This window comes from Oncorhynchus gorbuscha, linkage group LG16, assembly GCF_021184085.1.
Source record: "Oncorhynchus gorbuscha isolate QuinsamMale2020 ecotype Even-year linkage group LG16, OgorEven_v1.0, whole genome shotgun sequence".
NCBI classification, from domain to species: domain Eukaryota; kingdom Metazoa; phylum Chordata; class Actinopteri; order Salmoniformes; family Salmonidae; genus Oncorhynchus; species Oncorhynchus gorbuscha.
In genome coordinates, this window is record NC_060188.1 from 6,179,822 (window position 1) to 6,199,310 (window position 19,489).

Sequence of the window (19,489 nt, forward strand, 5' to 3'; positions counted from 1 at the left end):
TAAAACTAAAAATAGTAGCAATATGCAAATCAGGTAGCCAAATGAACGGTTCTTTCATCCGATGCAAAAAGAACCGTTCGTTTGCATCACAATATTATGTCAAATTGCAGCAACCGGTTTAAGCCTGATAACGTTTTGTTTCTCAATTTATCGAGACTGCGGGCAGGGAATTAGTGTGAAAGAAAGGGAAGGGTAGCCTAAATAAATGGTGTCTGGTGTTTTTCAATTATTAATCTTTGTATTGATAAATAGGATATGGATTATAATTATTCCATAGACTATACATATTCTGCCCACGTGGTTGGTCATTGGTCACCTCCAGGGAGCGCCCTACACCTGCCAGTGTCCACGGTCACCTTTCATAGCACTAATGAATGACGTCGAACAATAACACCCTGCCCGCCTACCTTTCCCACCAACCGACTCACTGTTAATCGAAGCAGAAGTTTGACAGCTCAGCTTTTACCCCAGGCCGTCCTTTGAGAACGCACCGTTTGCACTTCACTTTTGCCTTCGGAAGAAATTCTCTCCCTTTTTCATGATCGACTACTGTAGAAGGGAAAGACAGGTAAATAGGATCTTTCTCGGCAGTCTATATGGAGCGCGCCATGTTATGAAGAATTCGATGAGTCGATAGTGTCACATATTTATTCTGTCTGGGGAGTTTATTCTGGACATTTGTATTGTTTTTAACGAGCGCTGATAGGGATATAACCATGTCGAGGGACCCTGAAGAAGTGAACAAGCTCACCGAAAGTACATACAAGGTAAACGACCGTATGAGACCATGTGTTGCTTGAGTCAATGTTTTATAATTAACTGTGAATTAACCTTTATGAGATACCATAAATGGTCGGGCTTTCCCCGTGAAAACACCTCCCATATAAACACCTTCAATGTTGTTTTACTATGTAGGGTAATAACTTCCTCAGTTGCCTGAATTCCGAAAGTGGTGTTGATAACAGGTTGCTCACTACTTGTGTCACCCAAATATTGTAGGCCTATAGCCAGAGAGACTAGATATACACTACATATAAGTATGTGGACACACCTTCAATTTAGTGGATTAGACTATTTCAGCCACACCCGTTGTCGACAGTTGAGCTGCCCCAGTCAACTGTAAGTGCTGTTATTGTGAAGTGGAAACTTCTAGCTCAGCTACGAACTGGTAGGCCACAAAAGCTCACAGAACTGGACCTCTGAAGCACGTAGCACATAAAAATCCTCTGTCCTCGGTTGCAACGCTCACTACCGAGTTCCAAACTGCCTCTGGAAGCAACATCAGCACAAGAGCTGTTCGATGTGAGCTTCATGAAATAGGTTTCCATGGCCAAGCAGCCGCCCCAAGCCTAAGCTTACCATCCAGAATGACAAACGTCGGCTGGGGTGGTGTAAAGTTCGTCGCCATTGGACTCTGGAGCCGTGGAAACGCATTCTCTGGAGTGATGAATCAAGCTTCACCATCTTGCAGACCGACGGACTAATCTGTGTTTGGTGGATGCCAGAACAATACCTGCCCAAATGCATAGTGCCAGCTGTAAAGTTTGGTGGAGGAGGAATAATGGTCTGGGGCTGTTTTTCATGCTTTTGGCTGGGCCCCTTAGTTCCAGCAAAGGGAACTCTTAACCCTACAGCATACAATGACATTCTAGATGATTCTGTGCTTCCAACTTTGTGGCAACAATTTGGGGAAGGCCCCTTCTGGTTTCAGCATGACAATGACCCCGTGCACAAAGCGAGGTCCATACAGAAATAGTTTGTCGAGGTTGGTGTGGAAAAACTTGACCTCAACCCCATCGAACACCTTTGGGATGAATTGGAACGCCAACTGCGATCCAGGCCTAATTGCCCAATATCAGTGCCCGACCTCACTAATGCTCTTGTGGCTGAATGGAAGCAAGTCCCCGCAATAATATTCCAACATCTAGTGGAAAGCCTTACCAGAAGAGTGGAGGCTGTTGTAGCAGCGGAGGGGGGAGACTCCATATTATGCCCATGATCTTGGAATGAGATGTTCGATGAGCAGGTGTCAACATACTTTTGGTCATGAAGTGTACTATTGTACTATGCTATGCATGTACAGTAGACACACATGCCATAGGCTACTAAGAACATTATGTAGAGGAGAGATGGGCAACTTTGAAGCAGGTGGGGTCCACAAAAAATGGAAACTCATGAGGGGCCGCAGTGGCTCATGGGTCTGCATACCCACATCCATATCCACACATGCAGTCAGAGCGGCCCTAGCCAAAGATCATTTTTTAAAAGTTTGAGTTAATTTCCTGCAATTGTCCACATTTTGCCATTGTGTGGGGACAACTGTTTGCAGTATTTAATTCTATCAGATGATCAATGGGACCCCCATGCTTAATGTTTGCAGTATTTAATTCTATCAGATGATCAATGGGACCCCCATGCTTAATGTTTGCAGTATTTAATTCTATCAGATGATCAATGGGACCCCCATGCTTAATGTTTGCAGTATTTAATTCTATCAGATGATCAATGGGACCCCCATGCTTAATGTTTGCAGTATTTAATTCTATCAGATGATCAATGGGACCCCCATGCTTAATGTTTGCAGTATTTAATTCTATCAGATGATCAATGGGACCCCCATGCTTAATGTTTGCAGTATTTAATTCTATCAGATGATCAATGGGACCCCCATGCTTAATGTTTGCAGTATTTAATTCTATCAGATGATCAATGGGACCCCCATGCTTAATGTTTGCAGTATTTAATTCTATCAGATGATCAATGGGACCCCCATGCTTAATGTTTGCAGTATTTAATTCTATCAGATGATCAATGGGACCCCCATGCTTAATGTTTGCAGTATTTAATTCTATCAGATGATCAATGGGACCCCCATGCTTAATGTTTGCAGTATGTAATTCTATCAGATGATTAATGGGACCCCCATGCTTAATGTTTGCAGTATTTAATTCTATCAGATGATCAATGGGACCCCCATGCAGTATTTAATTCTATCAGATGATCAATGGGACCCCATGCTTGTTTGCTTAATGTTTGCAGTATGTAATTCTATCAGATGATCAATGGGACCCCCATGCTTAATGTTTGCAGTATTTAATTCTATCAGATGATCAATGGGACCCCCATGCTTAATGTTTGCAGTATTTAATTCTATCAGATGATCAATGGGACCCCCATGCTTAATGTTTGCAGTATTTAATTCTATCAGATGATCAATGGGACCCCCATATGCTTAGCCTACTACAAGTTTAGATAGCTTGCCGTTAGATAGTTTTAGATTGGTAAATTAATGTTAGCTGACATTGGCTAATCAAGTGACTGGCATAACAAGCGATCTGGTGATGCACAACCACATTTGGAGGATTGATCCGCAGGCCGCCAGTTGCCCATCCCTGATGTAGAGGCACAAAGCATAATACCTCTGTCGTGAGAGTCTTCAGTTAGCCTACACCACTTGTGCCTAGCATCATTGAGCAGGCTTTTAAGTAGCCTACTCTCTACTTAAGACTGTAGCCTATACAGTTAAGTTCACTGTGATAATGAATAAGGGTTGTCCTAACTATACCCTTCTTCATAGTGTAGCCCAGCAGTGATGTATTGTCATGGTTTCATCGGCTTGTCATTAGGCAGGGTCTGAGTCTGGGTGGTTATAGAGAATAGACAGAATAGAAAGCATAATAGCAGAGAAGTACTCCCCCTCATTGTTTTCTCCACCACATTTAATCCTTTTCTATCCCATCATTAGTTACCTAATGTACATTGACCACACACCAGCTGTGTCAGTTAATGGCCTCTCATTTTGACAGATGAGTAGGTGGTATAACATATATTGCTGGGAAAGCTGTCTTTTTTGGGGTTTCTTTCAGTCTCTGTCTTGGGTCCCTTTTTCTACATTTGAGTATGAGAAATGCTACTTACAGTGTTCTATCACAATACAATGACCCTAAGTGTGGCAGTATCCACATCAATGGATTCATTTGACACTTGTGAAAGCCATTGGAAAAACACTTTTTAGTAGTCATACCCATTAATTAACCCCCTAGAGTCCATGTCCGCACCCCCACATAATAACAACATCCGCCTGTTATCAGGTATCTTTTGGTTATCACTACGGCAACAGCTTCCAGGAACGACACAATATTTACATCTTACAGTTATTCAGAAAATAAGCTGTAGCTCGGCCAAATATCTGGTGGCCGAGCTACAGCTGTGTTTGTCAGACCATGAGACATCCTGAAAATCTCTCTTCTCACAAAAACATCTGTAGTGTCCGAATGGTTTGGCCTACAGATGAGACTCTCACGAACATGATGGTGTTCTTCGTTTATTTCAAGAATGCTTACAAGACTCGTCTGAATGTAACCTGGTACCAGTTAAACAATTAATTGAAATGTATGGAATTATTTTAGTGTCCCAAAAAAAAGGGGTTAAATATGGGTAAAAATATAATACCAATTATTTCCTTGTCTTTCTTATATCTCTTATATCTCTCAGATATAAGGACAGACACTTCAAAACAAACTTCCTTTTGATTTATTTTTCCATGTATGAATCTGTTATTCAATGCGTTTCGATGGGCTAATAGCAGTAAGGCCAAATTCAGTGTTTCATCAAATATATATTTTTTGATACCTAAAGGGGTCCTAATATCAAATCAAGCTTTATTTATACAGCACATTTCAGACAGGAATGCAATGCAATGCACTTCACAGGAAAAAACATAAGAAAATACAAATGTACTACACAAGAAACATGAGGATAAAAACTAAAGAATAACAATAGAAACTGAAATACAAAAAAGCACCCTGAGGAAAAGCAAAACTAAGAGGAAAGCTAAAAGGATTTCAAATCTAATAGCTAAATGATCCTTGGTATGACCATCTTAAAACAATTCCATATGTTCACGTGGTCCTTCTGTAGCTCAGTTGGTAGAGCATGGCGCTTGTAACGCCAGGGTTGTGGGTTCGATCCCCGGGACCACCCATACGTAGAATGTATGCACACATGACTAAGTTGCTTTGGATAAAAGCGTCTGCTAAATGGCATATATTATTATATTATTATTATTCACTTAATAGAACCCCCCCACACACACACACACACACACCGGTTTAGACTCTTAAGGATTAATTAGCTATTACTGTGTAACTCGCTCTGCTTGGTGTTTCAGGTGATGCACCCTCACAGTGCACACACTCGACAGGTTGTTGAGTGATAGGGTGTGCGCTCTCTCTTTCTCTCTGCGATATGAAAGAAAGAAGGAACAAGTGGATGCCTTGATGTGCCTCTCACTGGCGTTGAAGTCCACCTCAGAGAGCAGTTAGACTGAGTTAGACTTTGGTCCCCTGAGACAGTCAGAACAGGAACAGAACAGCCCCCCTTTAGCTCCACTCTCTCCTTGAGGTGATGATGAAACGGAGGGAAAAGTGTCCACAGGTTGAATAATTTAGCTGCAGGGTTTGACTGTGGTAAGATTAGACAGCCTCCCTCTCCTACTCCAACATCACCAGTTAGGTCTCAGTGGTAGGCAAGTCAACTGAGCTGCTCCTGACTGCTTATTAACATGGTCTTTATTCCTAATATGATGTGAGTACATGCAAAAGAGGATCGAAATGGTCCTGTTTAAAATATTACCTGGGAGCCAAGCAGCATTATGCAGTATTTTATTTCCTTCTGAATAATAGAGACCTGCTTGAGCGTAGTAATGGATGAATTATAACCTGCCTCTGTATTATAACATGCATACATAAAATAAGAAGTTTACTGCCAGATCAGTTGACTCACCAGTGAATTGCATACGGTCTACTTTTCATTGTGTGGTCTACTGTTTACTGTGTGACTGAATAGCCATAACATTCTACATTGCACTGGCTTCTCCTCCTGCTTCATTCATAGACAAGACTGTACTGATATGCTACTATGGTTTTATATATCATTTCCCGGATTCTTGGGTGTAACTCACCCGTATCTTTCCAAACAGTATGTAAACATGATGTAACAGGGCATGTCATTAATAAATAAGAAAGCTGTCAAATAAGAGAGAAGAGAAGAAGTGTGTACAGGAAGATAGACCCCTGAGACAATGATCATGATCCCACAGAGAATCAATTATATAGGATGATAACAGAGCTGACGTTACTGGTCCCCAAGGATCCATATCAATCAAATCCATTGTAATTTTATTGAATGGAGGCATCTGGGAAAATGAAGAAAATATGACAGACTTCTGAGAGAGAACTTGCATGTCTGATTTATTGAAATCAATTGGAGCTGTCAATAAAAAAAGCCTCTTGATATTGGAAATGATCTCTAAACATGCATAATAACATGCATCACGCTCTCGCTTTTTGATTCTCTTTTTTCTCTCCATCTACTCCCATATTCTGTTTCCATGTGTCTCTCACTCAGTCAGAGGAATGGCAGTGTGGCCATTGGAATGCAGAGGAAAGCCAGAGTGAAGGCCTTTGTCAATCTCTGGTTAATCATTGGCTGTTTGGTCATAGTCTGTAGAGCGGACTGTATTAGTTTAGTTTAGAGGTTACTGGTCACATGCACAGGTTAGCAGGTGTCATTACAGGGTAAAGGGAAATTCTTAAGCTCCAACAGTGCAGGTCAAGAGAAGTGAATGGGGCAATAACACAAATGATAATATACACTTATTTACCACTGTAACAATGATAAATGTCCGTGGGGGCGGCAGGTAGCCTAGTGGTTAGAGCATTGGACTAGTAACTGAAAGGTTGCAAGTTTGAATCCCCGAGCTGACAAGGTACAAATCTGTCATTCTGCCCTTGAACAGGCAGTTAACCCACTGTTCCTAGGCCGTCATTGAAAATAAGAATTTGTTCTTAACTGACTTGCCGAGTTAAATTAAGGTAAAAAAAAAAAGTAGCTGACTAGTGGTGGCTGTTCAGCAACCTGATGGTCTGGGGGTAGAAGCTATTGGCCAGTGTGTCAGTTTTAGCCAAGATGCTCTTATACAGAGTGATGTCAGTGGGGAGGACAGGCTGTGCCTGAGATCCCTGAGGTTCTTCTTGGTCTTCCTGTGACACCTGGTGTTGTAGGGTAGGCAGTGTGCACCCAATGGTGCGTTGGGCTGAGTCCCACCCTCTGTAGCCGTGTGAATGGTGTACTCACTCACTCACTCACTAACAAACACTAAAGAGAGAACGTGAGAAAAGGCTGAGAATATCTCATGTTGATGTGACAGTGACCCCATTTAACCCAACTACCCATCTTCTCTCCTCTTCCCAGAATGTAATGGAACAGTTCAACCCTGGGCTCAGGAACCTGGTCAACCTGGGGAAGAGCTATGAGAAATCAGTGGCAGGTGAGCAGCCGTCTTATTGCTGAACTGTTCTGTATTCTATTGCCATGGCAGGTTACTTGGTTACCAGAACGAGTCTCTGACCAACATTTATCTTCAGTTATCTCATGCATTAGTCATAGAGGGGTTCATTGTTGAAAGATGTATTATGTGTATAATAAACAGTATGTCTGATTTTTAAATTCAGGGTGCTTGTGTAGTAGTTCTTTTACACTCTGCATTTCCACATTTAGTAAAGCCATACTTGTTTTTTTCCAGCGATGAGCCTGGCTGGAAAGGTGTACTTTGATGCGGTCTCTAAGATCGGAGAGAATGCTGCGGTCTCTCCTGTCTCCAGGGAGTTGGGTAAGTCTTACCTCCCTGGCCATGTTTCAGTCCATATCTGAACGTCTCAGATTTAACTCCATTGAGACCCTTGGTAGACCTCTTTTGGATGTCTTATTGATCTTTGTAGATTCATCACCTGTCCCCTTGGCGAGGGGGGTGGTGCCGATAGTCCCTCCCATCCCAATGCCTCCCTCAAACCTAGCTGTGGAGCTGAGCTTTGGCTGGACTGTAATGTGTGTACATGAGTTTTACTCCAACGTGGTCACCAGCCAGGCAAATGCTCCAGTAAAGTGGCACCCATACACCTTAAATATACTACATGTCCAACTGGGATTCAATCCCATGGAGGAAAACTGCACTGATTTGACTTGCTCTGCCCAGTGATCACACCAATACACTTTAGCACAGCAAGGATCCACATCTGTCCCCTCAATCTGGATGCTCATTTGCAGCCCTGTGTGTGTGTGTCTGTGGTACTGTCTGGGCTTCCCTTCTGCGCTGGGGAAAGCTGCTGATTAAATCCTGCTGCACAGTAAGACTGAGCTATACTTGTTTTCCTACATTATCAGGACCTCAATGTCCTATCAATTCACCTGAATGTCCTGAATTTGTTCAAATGCTATTTTAAGCTTAAGGGTTAGGGGTTTTGGGGTTAGGGGTTTTGGGGTTAGGTGTTAGATTCAGGGTTTGGGAAAATAGGATTTTTAATGATCAAATTTGTACAGTCCAAAAAGTTAGTTGATTTAAATTGGTGCGTGTGTATTTTCATTAGTGGTTATGTAGGCTATCGTATTTATCCAACACAACTGTCACACACGAGCAGCATACAAAGCCTATTTTGAGTGGAATTTCTGCTGCAGCAACTCAGCTGGTTGCTGCTGGAGTAAAACCATAGCTGTGGGATGTAGGGGTGCTGCAGCACCTCAGCTGGTTGCTGCTGGAGTAAAACCATAGCTGTGGGATGTAGGGGTGCTGCAGCACCTCAGCTGGTTGCTGCTGGAGTAAAACCATAGCTGTGGGATGTAGGGGTGCTGCAGCACCTCAGCTGGTTGCTGCTGGAGTAAAACCATAGCTGTGGGATGTAGGGGTGCTGCAGCACCTCAGCTGGTTGCTGCTGGAGTAAAACCATAGCTGTGGGATGTAGGGGTGCTGCAGCTCCTCAGCTGGTTGCTGCTGGAGTAAAACCATAGCTGTGGGATGTAGGGGTGCTGCAGCTCCTCAGCTGGTTGCTGCTGGAGTAAAACCATAGCTTTGGGATGTAGGGGTGCTGCAGCACCTCAGCTGGTTGCTGCTGGAGTAAAACCATAGCTGTGGGATGTAGGGGTGCTGCAGCACCTCAGCTGGTTGCTGCTGGAGTAAAACCATAGCTGTGGGATGTAGGGGTGCTGCAGCACCTCAGCTGGTTGCTGCTGGAGTAAAACCATAGCTGTGGGATGTAGGGGTGCTGCAGCACCTCAGCTGGTTGCTGCTGGAGTAAAACCATAGCTGTGGGATGTAGGGGTGCTGCAGCTCCTCAGCTGGTTGCTGCTGGAGTAAAACAATAGCTGTGGGATGTAGGGTCTCTGTGCTGCAGCTCCTCAGCTGGTGTGCTGCTGGAGTAAAACCATTAGCTGTGGGATGTGCTGTTAGGCGTTCTGCTGTCTCTGGTAAAGGTTAGGCGTTCTGCTGTCTCTGGTAAAGCTGTGCTGTTAGCACCTCAAAGCTGGTTGCTGCTGGAGTAAAACCATGTGCTGTTAGCTGTGGGATGTAGGGGTGCTGCTGCACACCCTGATAAAGCAGCCTACACTGTGTTAAGGGTTCTGCTGTCTCTGGTAAAGCTGTGCTGTTAGGGGTTCTGCTGTCTCTGGTAAAGCTGTGCTGTTAGGCGTTCTGCTGTCTCTGGTAAAGCTGTGCTGTTAGGCGTTCTGCTGTCTCTGGTAAAGCTGTGCTGTTAGGCGTTCTGCTGTGCTGTTAGGCGTTCTGCTGTCTCTGGTAAAGCTGTGCTGTTAGGCGTTCTGCTGTCTCTGGTAAAGCTGTGCTGTTAGGCGTTCTGCTGTCTCTGGTAAAGCTGTGCTGTTAGGCGTTCTGCTGTCCTCCATTGCAACTACCTTCCGCTGCTTTGCCTTTGTCCGCAGCAGTAACAGCAACCCAGTATGTGTTTCCATTGTCCAGTTCTTTTAATAGTGTACATTGAATTCAATAGATCTTCCCCTCAGGGGAAATCCAAATAAAGGATTGCGGAAGAGAACCCAGTCAGTAGCAGTTCTGGGTATGTGTCTGTAGTTTCTACTCCTCCCGGTCCTGTAACTGATCCATGTGAAAGGGAACCAGTTATAGGTGAGACTTTGACCTCTCCACCCAGCTGAGTCACACTGACCGCTGGCCCTAATCCTCCCCCTGTGTGTCTGAGTCTGGGACAGTCAGGGAAAAGGTGCAGGGTGTATAGAGTCCTCTGGTATGTGTCTAATCTAGCCTAATGAAGGCTGTTAACCCAGAGCACTGAGTGTGAATACAGCTGTTTATAAACAGTGCATTCAGAAAATATTCAGACCCATTGATTCTTTCTACATTTTGTTACGTTACAGCCTTATTCTAAAATGTATTACATATTTTTTCTCCTCATCAATCTGCACACAATACCCCATAATGACAGAAAGGTTTTTTGACAATTTTGTAAATGTGTATATATTTATAAAAAATGAACCACTGAAATATTACATATACATAAGAATTCAGACTCTTCACTCAGTAGTTTGTTGCAGCACCCTTGGCGGCAATCACAGCCTTGTGTCTTCTTGGGTATGATGCTATAAGCTTACATCCTCTAGTCTTCTTGGGTATGACGCTACAAGCTTACAGCCTGGAGTCTTCTTGGGTATGACGCTACAAGCGTACAGCCTCGAGTCTTCTTGGGTATGACGCTATAAGCTTACATCCTCTAGTCTTCTTGGGTATGACGCTACAAGCGTACAGCCTCGAGTCTTCTTGGGTATGATGCTACAAGCTCACAGCCTGGAGTCTTCTTGGGTATGACGCTACAAGCTCACAGCCTGGAGTCTTCTTGGGTATGACGCTACAAGCTCACAGCCTTGTGTCTTCTTGGGTATGACGCTACAAGCTCACAGCCTTACTTCTTGGGTATCCTCACAGCCTGGAGTCTTCTTGGGTATGACGCTACAAGCTCACAGCCTGGAGTCTTCTTGGGTATGACGCTACAAGCTCACAGCCTGGAGTCTTCTTGGGTATGACGCTACAAGCTCACAGCCTGGAGTCTTCTTGGGTATGACGCTACAGCCTGGAGTCTTCTTGGGTATGACACAGCCTGGCCTGGAGTCTTCTTGGGTATGACGCTACAAGCTCACAGCCTGGAGTCTTCTTGGGTATGACTCGTCAAGCTCACAGCCTCGAGTCTTCTTGGGTATGACGCTTCAAGCTTACAGCCTGGAGTCTTCTTGGGTATGACGCTACAAGCTTAGCCTGGAGTCTTCTTGGGTATGACGCTACAAGCTTACAGCCTGGAGTCTTCTTGGGTATGACGCTACAAGCTTACAGCCTGGAGTCTTCTTGGGTATGACGCTACAAGCTTGCCATACCTATATTTCTTCTCTGCAGATCCTCTCAAGCTGTCAGGTTGGATGGGGAGCATCACTACACAGCTATATTCGGGTTTCTCCAGAGATGTTCGATCTGGTTCATGTCCAGGCTCTGGCTGGGCCACTCAAGGACATTCAGAGACTTGTCCTGAAGCCACTCCTGCATTGTCTTGGCTGTGTGCTAAGGGTCTTGTCCTGTTGGAAGGTGAACCTTCACCCGAGTCGGTTTTCGTCAAGGATCTCACTGTACTTTGCGCTGTTCATCTTTCTCTCAATCCTGACTAGTCTCCCTGCTGCTGAAAAACATCCCTGCAGCATGATCCGGCCACCACCATGCTTCACCGTAGGGATGGTGCCAAGTTTCCTCCAGACGTGACGCTTGGCATTCAGGCCAAAGAGTTCAATCTTGGTTTTGTCAGACCAGAGAATCTTGTTTCTCATGGTCTCAGTCCTTTGGTGCCTTTTGGCAAACTCCAAGTGGGATGTTGTGTGCCTTTTTACTGAGGAGTGGCATCCGTCTGGCCACCATACCATAAAGGCCTGATTGGTGGAGTCATGCAGAGATGGTTGTCCTTCTGGAAGGTTCTCCCATCTCCACAGAGGTACTCTGGAGCTCTGTCAGGGTGACCATCGGGTTCTTGGTCACCACCCTGACCAAGGCCCTTCTTCCCCAAATGCTCAGTTTGGCCAGGCAGCCAGCTCTAGGAAGAGTCTTGGTGGTTCAAAGCGTGTGTGCCTTTCCAAATCATGTCCAATCAATTGAATTAGCCACAGATGGACTCCAATCAAGTTGTAGAAACATCTGAAGGATGATCAGTGGAAACAGGATGCATCTGAGCTCAATTTCGAGTCTCATAGCAAAGGTTCTGAATACTTATGTAAATTAGGTATTTCTTGTTTTTATTTTGAAATAATTTGCATTAACATTTCTGAAAACCTGTTTTCGCTTTTTCTTTGTGGGGTTGTGTATGTACATTGATGAGGATTTTTTTAAACATTTAATTATTTTTAGAATAAGACCTTAAGGTAACAATGTGGAAAAGGTGAAGGGGTCTGAATACTTTCCTTAATGTACTGTATAGCAGACCGCTCTGTAATGCTTAACCAGTGACCACCACATGCAGCTGCCTCTGAGAACAATGTGTCTTTACTCTTCACCAACTGGCTTGTCAGGACCAATGCGATCAATACAAAGACCTCTGATTTAATGTACAGTATGATCCAAAGTTGAGGCCCTCTATTTGAATTACAGTACATCGAAAGGTTTCAAGTTCAAATCCCCGAGTTGACAAGGTACAAATCTGTTGTTCTGCTCCTGAACAGGCAGTTAACCCACTGTTCCTAGGCCGTCATTGAAAATAAGAATTTGTTCTTAACTGACTTGCCTAGTTAAATAATGCTTTGGATAAAAGCGTCTGCTAAATGGCATATATTAATATTATTATAAAATAAATAACAAATTCAGGAATTGAACTGGGCATGTACTCTAACTTTAAGTGGAAATGATATTTCACATCTTAAGTTCCTGCATTGACTTCTATTGAGTTGTCATATTGGGAAATGAATATGGCAGCAACTACTCCTTTCCAGGTCCTGTATGTAAAAAGTTCTGAGTGTCGGCCCATAACCACTAAGTCTTATTTCCTCAGCCTTTATCTTGGAACGTTAATGTCGAAATTCATGGGAAAGCTGTAAGGACCAATGTCCTACCGGTCGGTCAATGATGAGGGTGCATGTTGCGAGAGCCTTCCTATCGGAGCCTGATAAACCTTGAGTTGCAGCAGTCTCTGCGTCAGTCAGGCCTCCCTCTGTGCCTCTGTAACCTGTGGAATATCTGGAGTCTACTGAGCTGCCACAGAGAAACCTGAGCTGATCAGCCCAGAAACCAGAGACTCTTGAGAGTCAGTGGAGGATTGACACATACCTCCCTTCCCTCCCTCTCCTGCTTCTTCCCTCCACGTTCACCTCCTCCCATCCATCCCTCTCGTGCATCTTCTCTCCACGTTCACCTCCTGCCCTCCTTCCCTCTACTGCTTCTTCCCTCCATGTTCACCTCCTCCCCTCCCTCCCTCCATCTCCTGCTTCTTCCCTCCACGTTCACCTCCTCCCTTCCCTCCCTCTCCTGCTTCTTCCCTCAATGTTCACCTCCTCCCCTCCCTCCCTCTCCTGCTTCCTCCCTCCACCTCCAGGGTTCAAATGGCAGCATGAAGGACTGTCCTTTCATTCTTTCATCCAGGAAGCCAAACACCCGGACTCGTGACCTTTTCTGGTTGACATTGCTAGCAGTCACTGTCACAGTTGACCTAATGAATATGAGGAGTTGAACAAGACACAGTAGTCCTTACTGTTCTTAATATCATTAAACCCTGTTCTCTGTCTCACTGTCTCTGAAATGTAACCCAACTCTCTGTTCTCTGTCTCACTGTCTCTGAGATGTAACCCAACTCTCTGTTCTCTGTCTCACTGTCTCTGAGATGTAACCCAACTCTCTGTTCTCTGTCTCACTGTCTCTGAGATGTAACCCAACTCTCTGTTCTCTGTCTCACGGTCTCTGAGATGTAACCCAACTCTCTGTCTCACTGTCTCTGAGATGTAACCCAACTCTCTGGTTCACTATCTCTGAGATGTAACCCAACTCTCAGGATGGTTTCAAACTCGAGAGGTAAACTGAAGTGCAGCAATGCACAGTGTCACCTCATGTGTCACCTCATGTGTCTGCCAGGCAGCTCCTTCTCAACCAGTGCTCTGAGGCAAGTTGTTTGTCTCACTGAAAAATGTAGTTTTGTTTTTGGACAACATTGGACAGCGTTCCTATTCTGTTCTGTCACCATGGATGGACAGGTTATCTGAAGGCCCGTCCAGATGGTGCCTTTGTCCACCCCAGTGTTGTGAAGTAGGATGTTGTCTCGCTGGGACAACGTTGGGAGAACGTTCCTACTGTCCCATCACACACACACACACTGCTGTCTGCTCCATTGTTTTGAATGGCTAACGACCCATTTAGATAACCCAGGTTTTGAATGGCTAGCGACCCATTTAGATAACCCATGTTTTGAATGGCTAGCGACCCATTTAGATAACCCATGTTTTGAATGGCTAGCGACCCATTTAGATAACCCATGTTTTGAATGGCTAGCGACCCATTTAGATAACCCATGTTTTGAATGGCTAGCTTTAGATAACGACCCATTTAGATAACCCAGGTTTTGAATGGCTAGCGACCCATTTAGATAACCCAGGTTTTGAATGGCTAGCGACCCATTTAGATAACCCAGGTTTTGAATGGCTAGCGACCCATTTAGATAACCCAGGTTTTGCGATGTGTCAGGTGGCACCTGCTGTTGACGCTAGGATTCTTTTCCCTGCAGTCACAAACATCAGAGGGACTGTGGGACGATTTGCATGCAAGCAATAGAGATGCTTTTTTCCCAAACAACTTGGAGTGAGTGTGTTTGTGTGTACATTCCAGATGTTATCAGATGTAAATTATGATTATCTATTGCATACTGCAGATTTTAAACGGGGTGGTTCGAGCCCTGAATGCTGATTGGCTGACAGCCGTGGTATATCAGACTGTATACCAGCATGTATTTTTACTGCTCTAATTAAGTTGGTAATCAGTTTATAATAGCAATAAGGTACCTCAGGGGTTTGTGGTATATGGCCAATATTCATTCCATGGCTAATGCCTGTATCCAGACACCCTGTATTGCTTCGTGCATAAGAACAGCCCTTTACTGTGGTATTTTGGCCATATACCACACCCCCTCGGGCCTTATTGCTTAAATATACACAGTGTACAAAACATTAGGAACACCTTCCTAATATTGAGTTGCACCCGCTTTTGCCCTCAGAACAGCCTCAATTCGTCTGGGCATTGACTCTACGAGGTGCCGAAAGCGTTCCACAAGGATGCTGACCCATGTCGACTCCAATGCTTCCCACAGTTGTGTCAAGTTGGCTGGATGTCCTTTGGGTGGTGGACCATTCTTGAGACACACAGGAAACTGGTGTGTGAAAAACCCAGCAGCATTGCAGTTCTTGACACAAACCGTTTCACCTGGCACCTACTACCATACCACTTTCAAAGGCACTTATATTTTGTCTTGCCCATTCACCCTCTGAATGGCACACATACACAATCCATGTCTCACTTGTCTCAAGGCTTAAAAATCCTTCGTTAACCTCTCCTCCCCTTCATCTACACTGATTGAAGTGGATTTAACAGGTGACATCAATAAGGGATCGTAGCTTTCACCTGAATTCACCTGGTCAGTCTGTCATGGAAAGATCAGGTGTCCTTAATGTTTTGTACACTCAGTGTATATAGTTGTGTAAGTTATGTTTTTGGACAAACACTTTGGGACAAAGACTTCAAAAATGTAACTTATTGGCATTCAACTTGCCTTGGACACCAATCTGCTCAAACAAATTATATATTCACGTTGCTTTATTTTAGAAAGCCAGTGACTGTTTCAAGACTTCCCATCCTAACCTGTAATGAGTATCACTGAGCACTGCAGTCATATTGATGTACAGTCATCTGTCTAATTTGCATTTGTTTCCTGCAGCCATTACTGATCCAATCTCCTAATCACAGAATAGTCTCCTTATCCTGGAATAGTCCCACATAATCTTTCTGTTTATGGCTGCTACTGAAATTAGCCTTATGTCCCATTTTTTATTTTATTTTTTAAACCTTTTTATTTAACTAGGCAAGTCAGTTAAGAACAAATTATTAGTTACAATGACAGCCTAGGAATAGTGGGTTAACTACCTTGTTCAGGGGAAGAGTGACATGTTTACCTTGTCAGCTCAGGGATTCGATCTAGAAACCTTTCGGTTACTGGCCCAACGCGCTAACCACTAGGCTACCTGCTGCCCCCATATAGGGCCCTATTCCCAAGAAAGTACACTGCATATGGAATACGGTACCATTTAGGGGTCTAACTAGACAATAGGCAATAATGGCCTCGGGGAAAGTTGTGTAGTTGAAGTATAACAACTACTTAGGTGAATTTGCGAGGGATGCATGACAAGACAATGCAAGATGCAGATTACTAAGACATATACGCCCCATGGTTCTTTCTGCTTACTCTCTCCTCTCTCTCCCTCATGCTGGCTTGCCTGGGGTGTATTCATTACACTGATTCTGTTGCAAAATGTTTCTGAACGGAAGCAAACGGAACGAAACTGAGAAGGACCTACCTGAATTTGTCCAATAGAAACTCTTGTTTTAGTTGCCATCTGTTTGCACTAATGATTACACCCCTGCTCTTTCTTTTTGGTAATGATGCGAGTGTGTGTTCAGTCTTTGGTCTGTTGCCTGTAGAATATCCTAGCCTATTGATTGATTGATGATAGATAGGTCCTGCTTTGCTGAAGTTGCAAGCCAAGAAATTGGGAGAATTCCAAATTTGCGATACTGTTGAAGTCGGAAGTTTATATACACCTTAGCCAAGTACAATTAAACTCAGTTTTTCACAATTCCTGACATTTAATCCTCGTAAAAATTCCCTGTCTTAGGTCAGTTAGGATCACCACTTTATTTTAAGAATATAGAATGATTTATTTCAGCTCTTATTTCTTTCATCACATTCCCAGTGGGTCAGAAGTTTACATACACTCAATTAGTATTTGGTAGCATTGCCTTTAAATTGTTTAACTTGGGTCAAACGTTTTGGGTAGCCTTTCACAAGCTTCCAACAATAAGTTGGGTGAATTTTGGCCCATTCCTTCTGACAGAGCTGGTGTAACTGAATCATGTTTGTAGGCCTCCTTGCTTGCACACACTTTTTCAGTTCTGCCCACACATTTTCTATGGGATTGAGGTCAGGGCTTTGTGATGGCCATTTCAATACTTTGACTTTGTTGTCCTTAAGCCATTTTGCCACAACTTTGGAAGTATGCTTGGAGTCATTGTCTTGGAGTCACTTCCATTTGCGACCCATTTGCGACCAAGCCTTAACTTTCCTGACTGATGTCTTGAGATTTTGCTTCAATATATCCACATAATTTTCCGTCCTCATGATGACGTCTATTTTGTGAAGTGCATCAGTCCATCCTGCAGCAAAGCACCCCCACAACATGATGCTGCCACCCCTGTGCTTCACGGTTGGGATGGTGTTCTTCGGCTTGCAAGCATCCCCTTTTTCCTGCAAACATAAGTGGTCATTATGGCCAAACGGTTCTATTTTTGTTTCATCAGACCAGAGGATGTTTCTCCAACAAGTACAATCTTTGTCCCCATGTGCAGTTGCAAACTGTTGTCTGGCTTTTTTATGGTGGATCGGGACAGTGGCTTCTTCCTTGCTGAGCAGCCTTTCAGGTTATGTTGATATACTTTTGTACCTGTTTCCTCCAGCATTTTCACAATGTCCTTTGCTGTTGTTCTGTGATTGATTTGCACCAAAGTACGTTCATCTCTAGGAGACAGAACGTGTCTCCTTCCTGAGCGGTATGACGGCTGCGTGGTCCCAGTGCGTTTATACTTGCATACTATTGTACAGATAAACGTGGTACCTTCAAGCGTTTCAAAATTGCTCCCAAGGATGAACCAGACTTGTGAGGTCTACAATTTTTTTCTGAGGTCTTGGCTGATTTATTTTTGATTTTCCCATGATGTCAAGCAAAGAGGCACTGAGTTTGAAGGTAGGCCTTGAAATACATCCACAGGTACACCTCCAATTGACACAAATTATGTCAATTAGCCTATCAGAAGCTTCTAAAGCCATGACATTTTCTGTAATTTTCCAAGCTGTTTAAAGGCAGTCAACTTAGTGTATGTAAACTTCTGAATCAGTGGAATTGTGATACAGTGAATCATAAGTGAAATAATCTGTCTGTAAACAGTTTTTGGGAAAATTACTTTTGTCATGCACAAAGTAATGTCCTAACCGACATGCCAGAACTATAGTTTGTTAACAAGAAATTTGTGGAGTGGTTGAAAAATATTGGCACCCCTGCACTTTTTTCAAATAATGCAGCATTTCTTCCAGAAAACTGTTGAAATGAAAACATATTTTGGTATCCACATATGTATGTCTTTGGTGTGCAGTTGAACAAAACAAAAGAAATTGAATAATTGACTGAATCTTTGCTAATTCCACAAATAAATCCTAAAATGGCCTGGACAATATTATTGGCTCCTTCTAGAAGTAGTTGGAAATTATTAGATTTCAAGCAGCTGATTCTCATTTACTTTAGAATTGATCTCACCTGTGGTGAGTTGAAGGTGCCTGCAGTATAAAAATCATATATTAAACCAGTTTAAATAGAGAAAAGGACTCATTGTTTTGTTTAACTGTGTATACTGGAACGAGCATGGACGAAAGAAAGAAAACCAGAGAATTATCTGAGGTCAGACACAAGATTACAAGTCCATCTCCAGAGACCTTGATGTTCCTGTTTCCACCGTACATAATGTTATCAAGATTATCTGAGGTCAGACACAAGATTTGTGGCCCACACCACTGTCTCCCACCTCCCTGGAGGTGGCCAGAGACCTTGATGTTCCTGTTTCCACCGTACATAATGTTATCAAGAAGTTTGTGGCCCACACCACTGTCTCCCACCTCCCTGGAGGTGGCCGCAAGAGAGACCTTGATGTTCCTGTTTCCACTGTACATAATGTTAACAAGAAGTTTGTGGCCCACACCACTGTCTCCCACCTCCCTGGAGGTGGCCGCAAGAGAGACCTTGATGTTCCTGTTTCCACTGTACATAATTTTAACAAGAAGTTTGTGGCCCACCCCACTGTCTCCCACCTCCCTGGAGGTGGCCGCAAGAGAGAACTGATGGAATTGTGCAGCGAAGGATTGTTTGAATTGTGGAGAAATCACCTTGATCAACTACCAGACAAATTCAAGCTGATCTTCAGACACAAGGTATGACAGTTTCAACTAGCACAATCCGCCACCAACTCAATGAAAGGGGGTTATATGGTAGGAGACCCAGGAGGACCCCACTGCTGTGAGAAAGACATAAGAATTTGACAAAACACACCTGAACTTGCCAAAACCCTTCTGGGAAAATGTCCTGTGAACAGATGAGACGAAAATAGAGCTTTTTGGTAAAGCACACAATCTCTATGTTTACAGAAAACAAAATTAAGCTTTCAAAGAAATGAAACACCTTCCCTACAGTCAAACATGGAGGAGGGTCAGTGATGTTTTGGGGTTGCTTGCTGCCTCTGGCGCTGGGTTCCTTGAACATGTACATGGCATCATGAAATCAGGAGAATACCAAGGTATTTTGGAGTGCA

At 43.7% G+C, this 19,489-nt stretch overlaps 1 protein-coding gene across 1 annotated transcript in view; it reads left to right on the plus strand.

The window, feature by feature from the left end:
- Window positions 1-379: 379 nt before the first annotated feature.
- baiap2l1b (BAR/IMD domain containing adaptor protein 2 like 1b) overlaps window positions 380-19,489 on the plus strand; it is a 69,636-nt gene continuing 50,526 nt past the window's right edge. Inside the window, 3 exon segments of the mRNA XM_046304160.1 lie at window positions 380-767; window positions 7,255-7,330; window positions 7,586-7,672. Of these exon segments, the coding sequence (XP_046160116.1) occupies window positions 717-767; window positions 7,255-7,330; window positions 7,586-7,672 (214 nt within the window). The 5' untranslated portion in view covers window positions 380-716.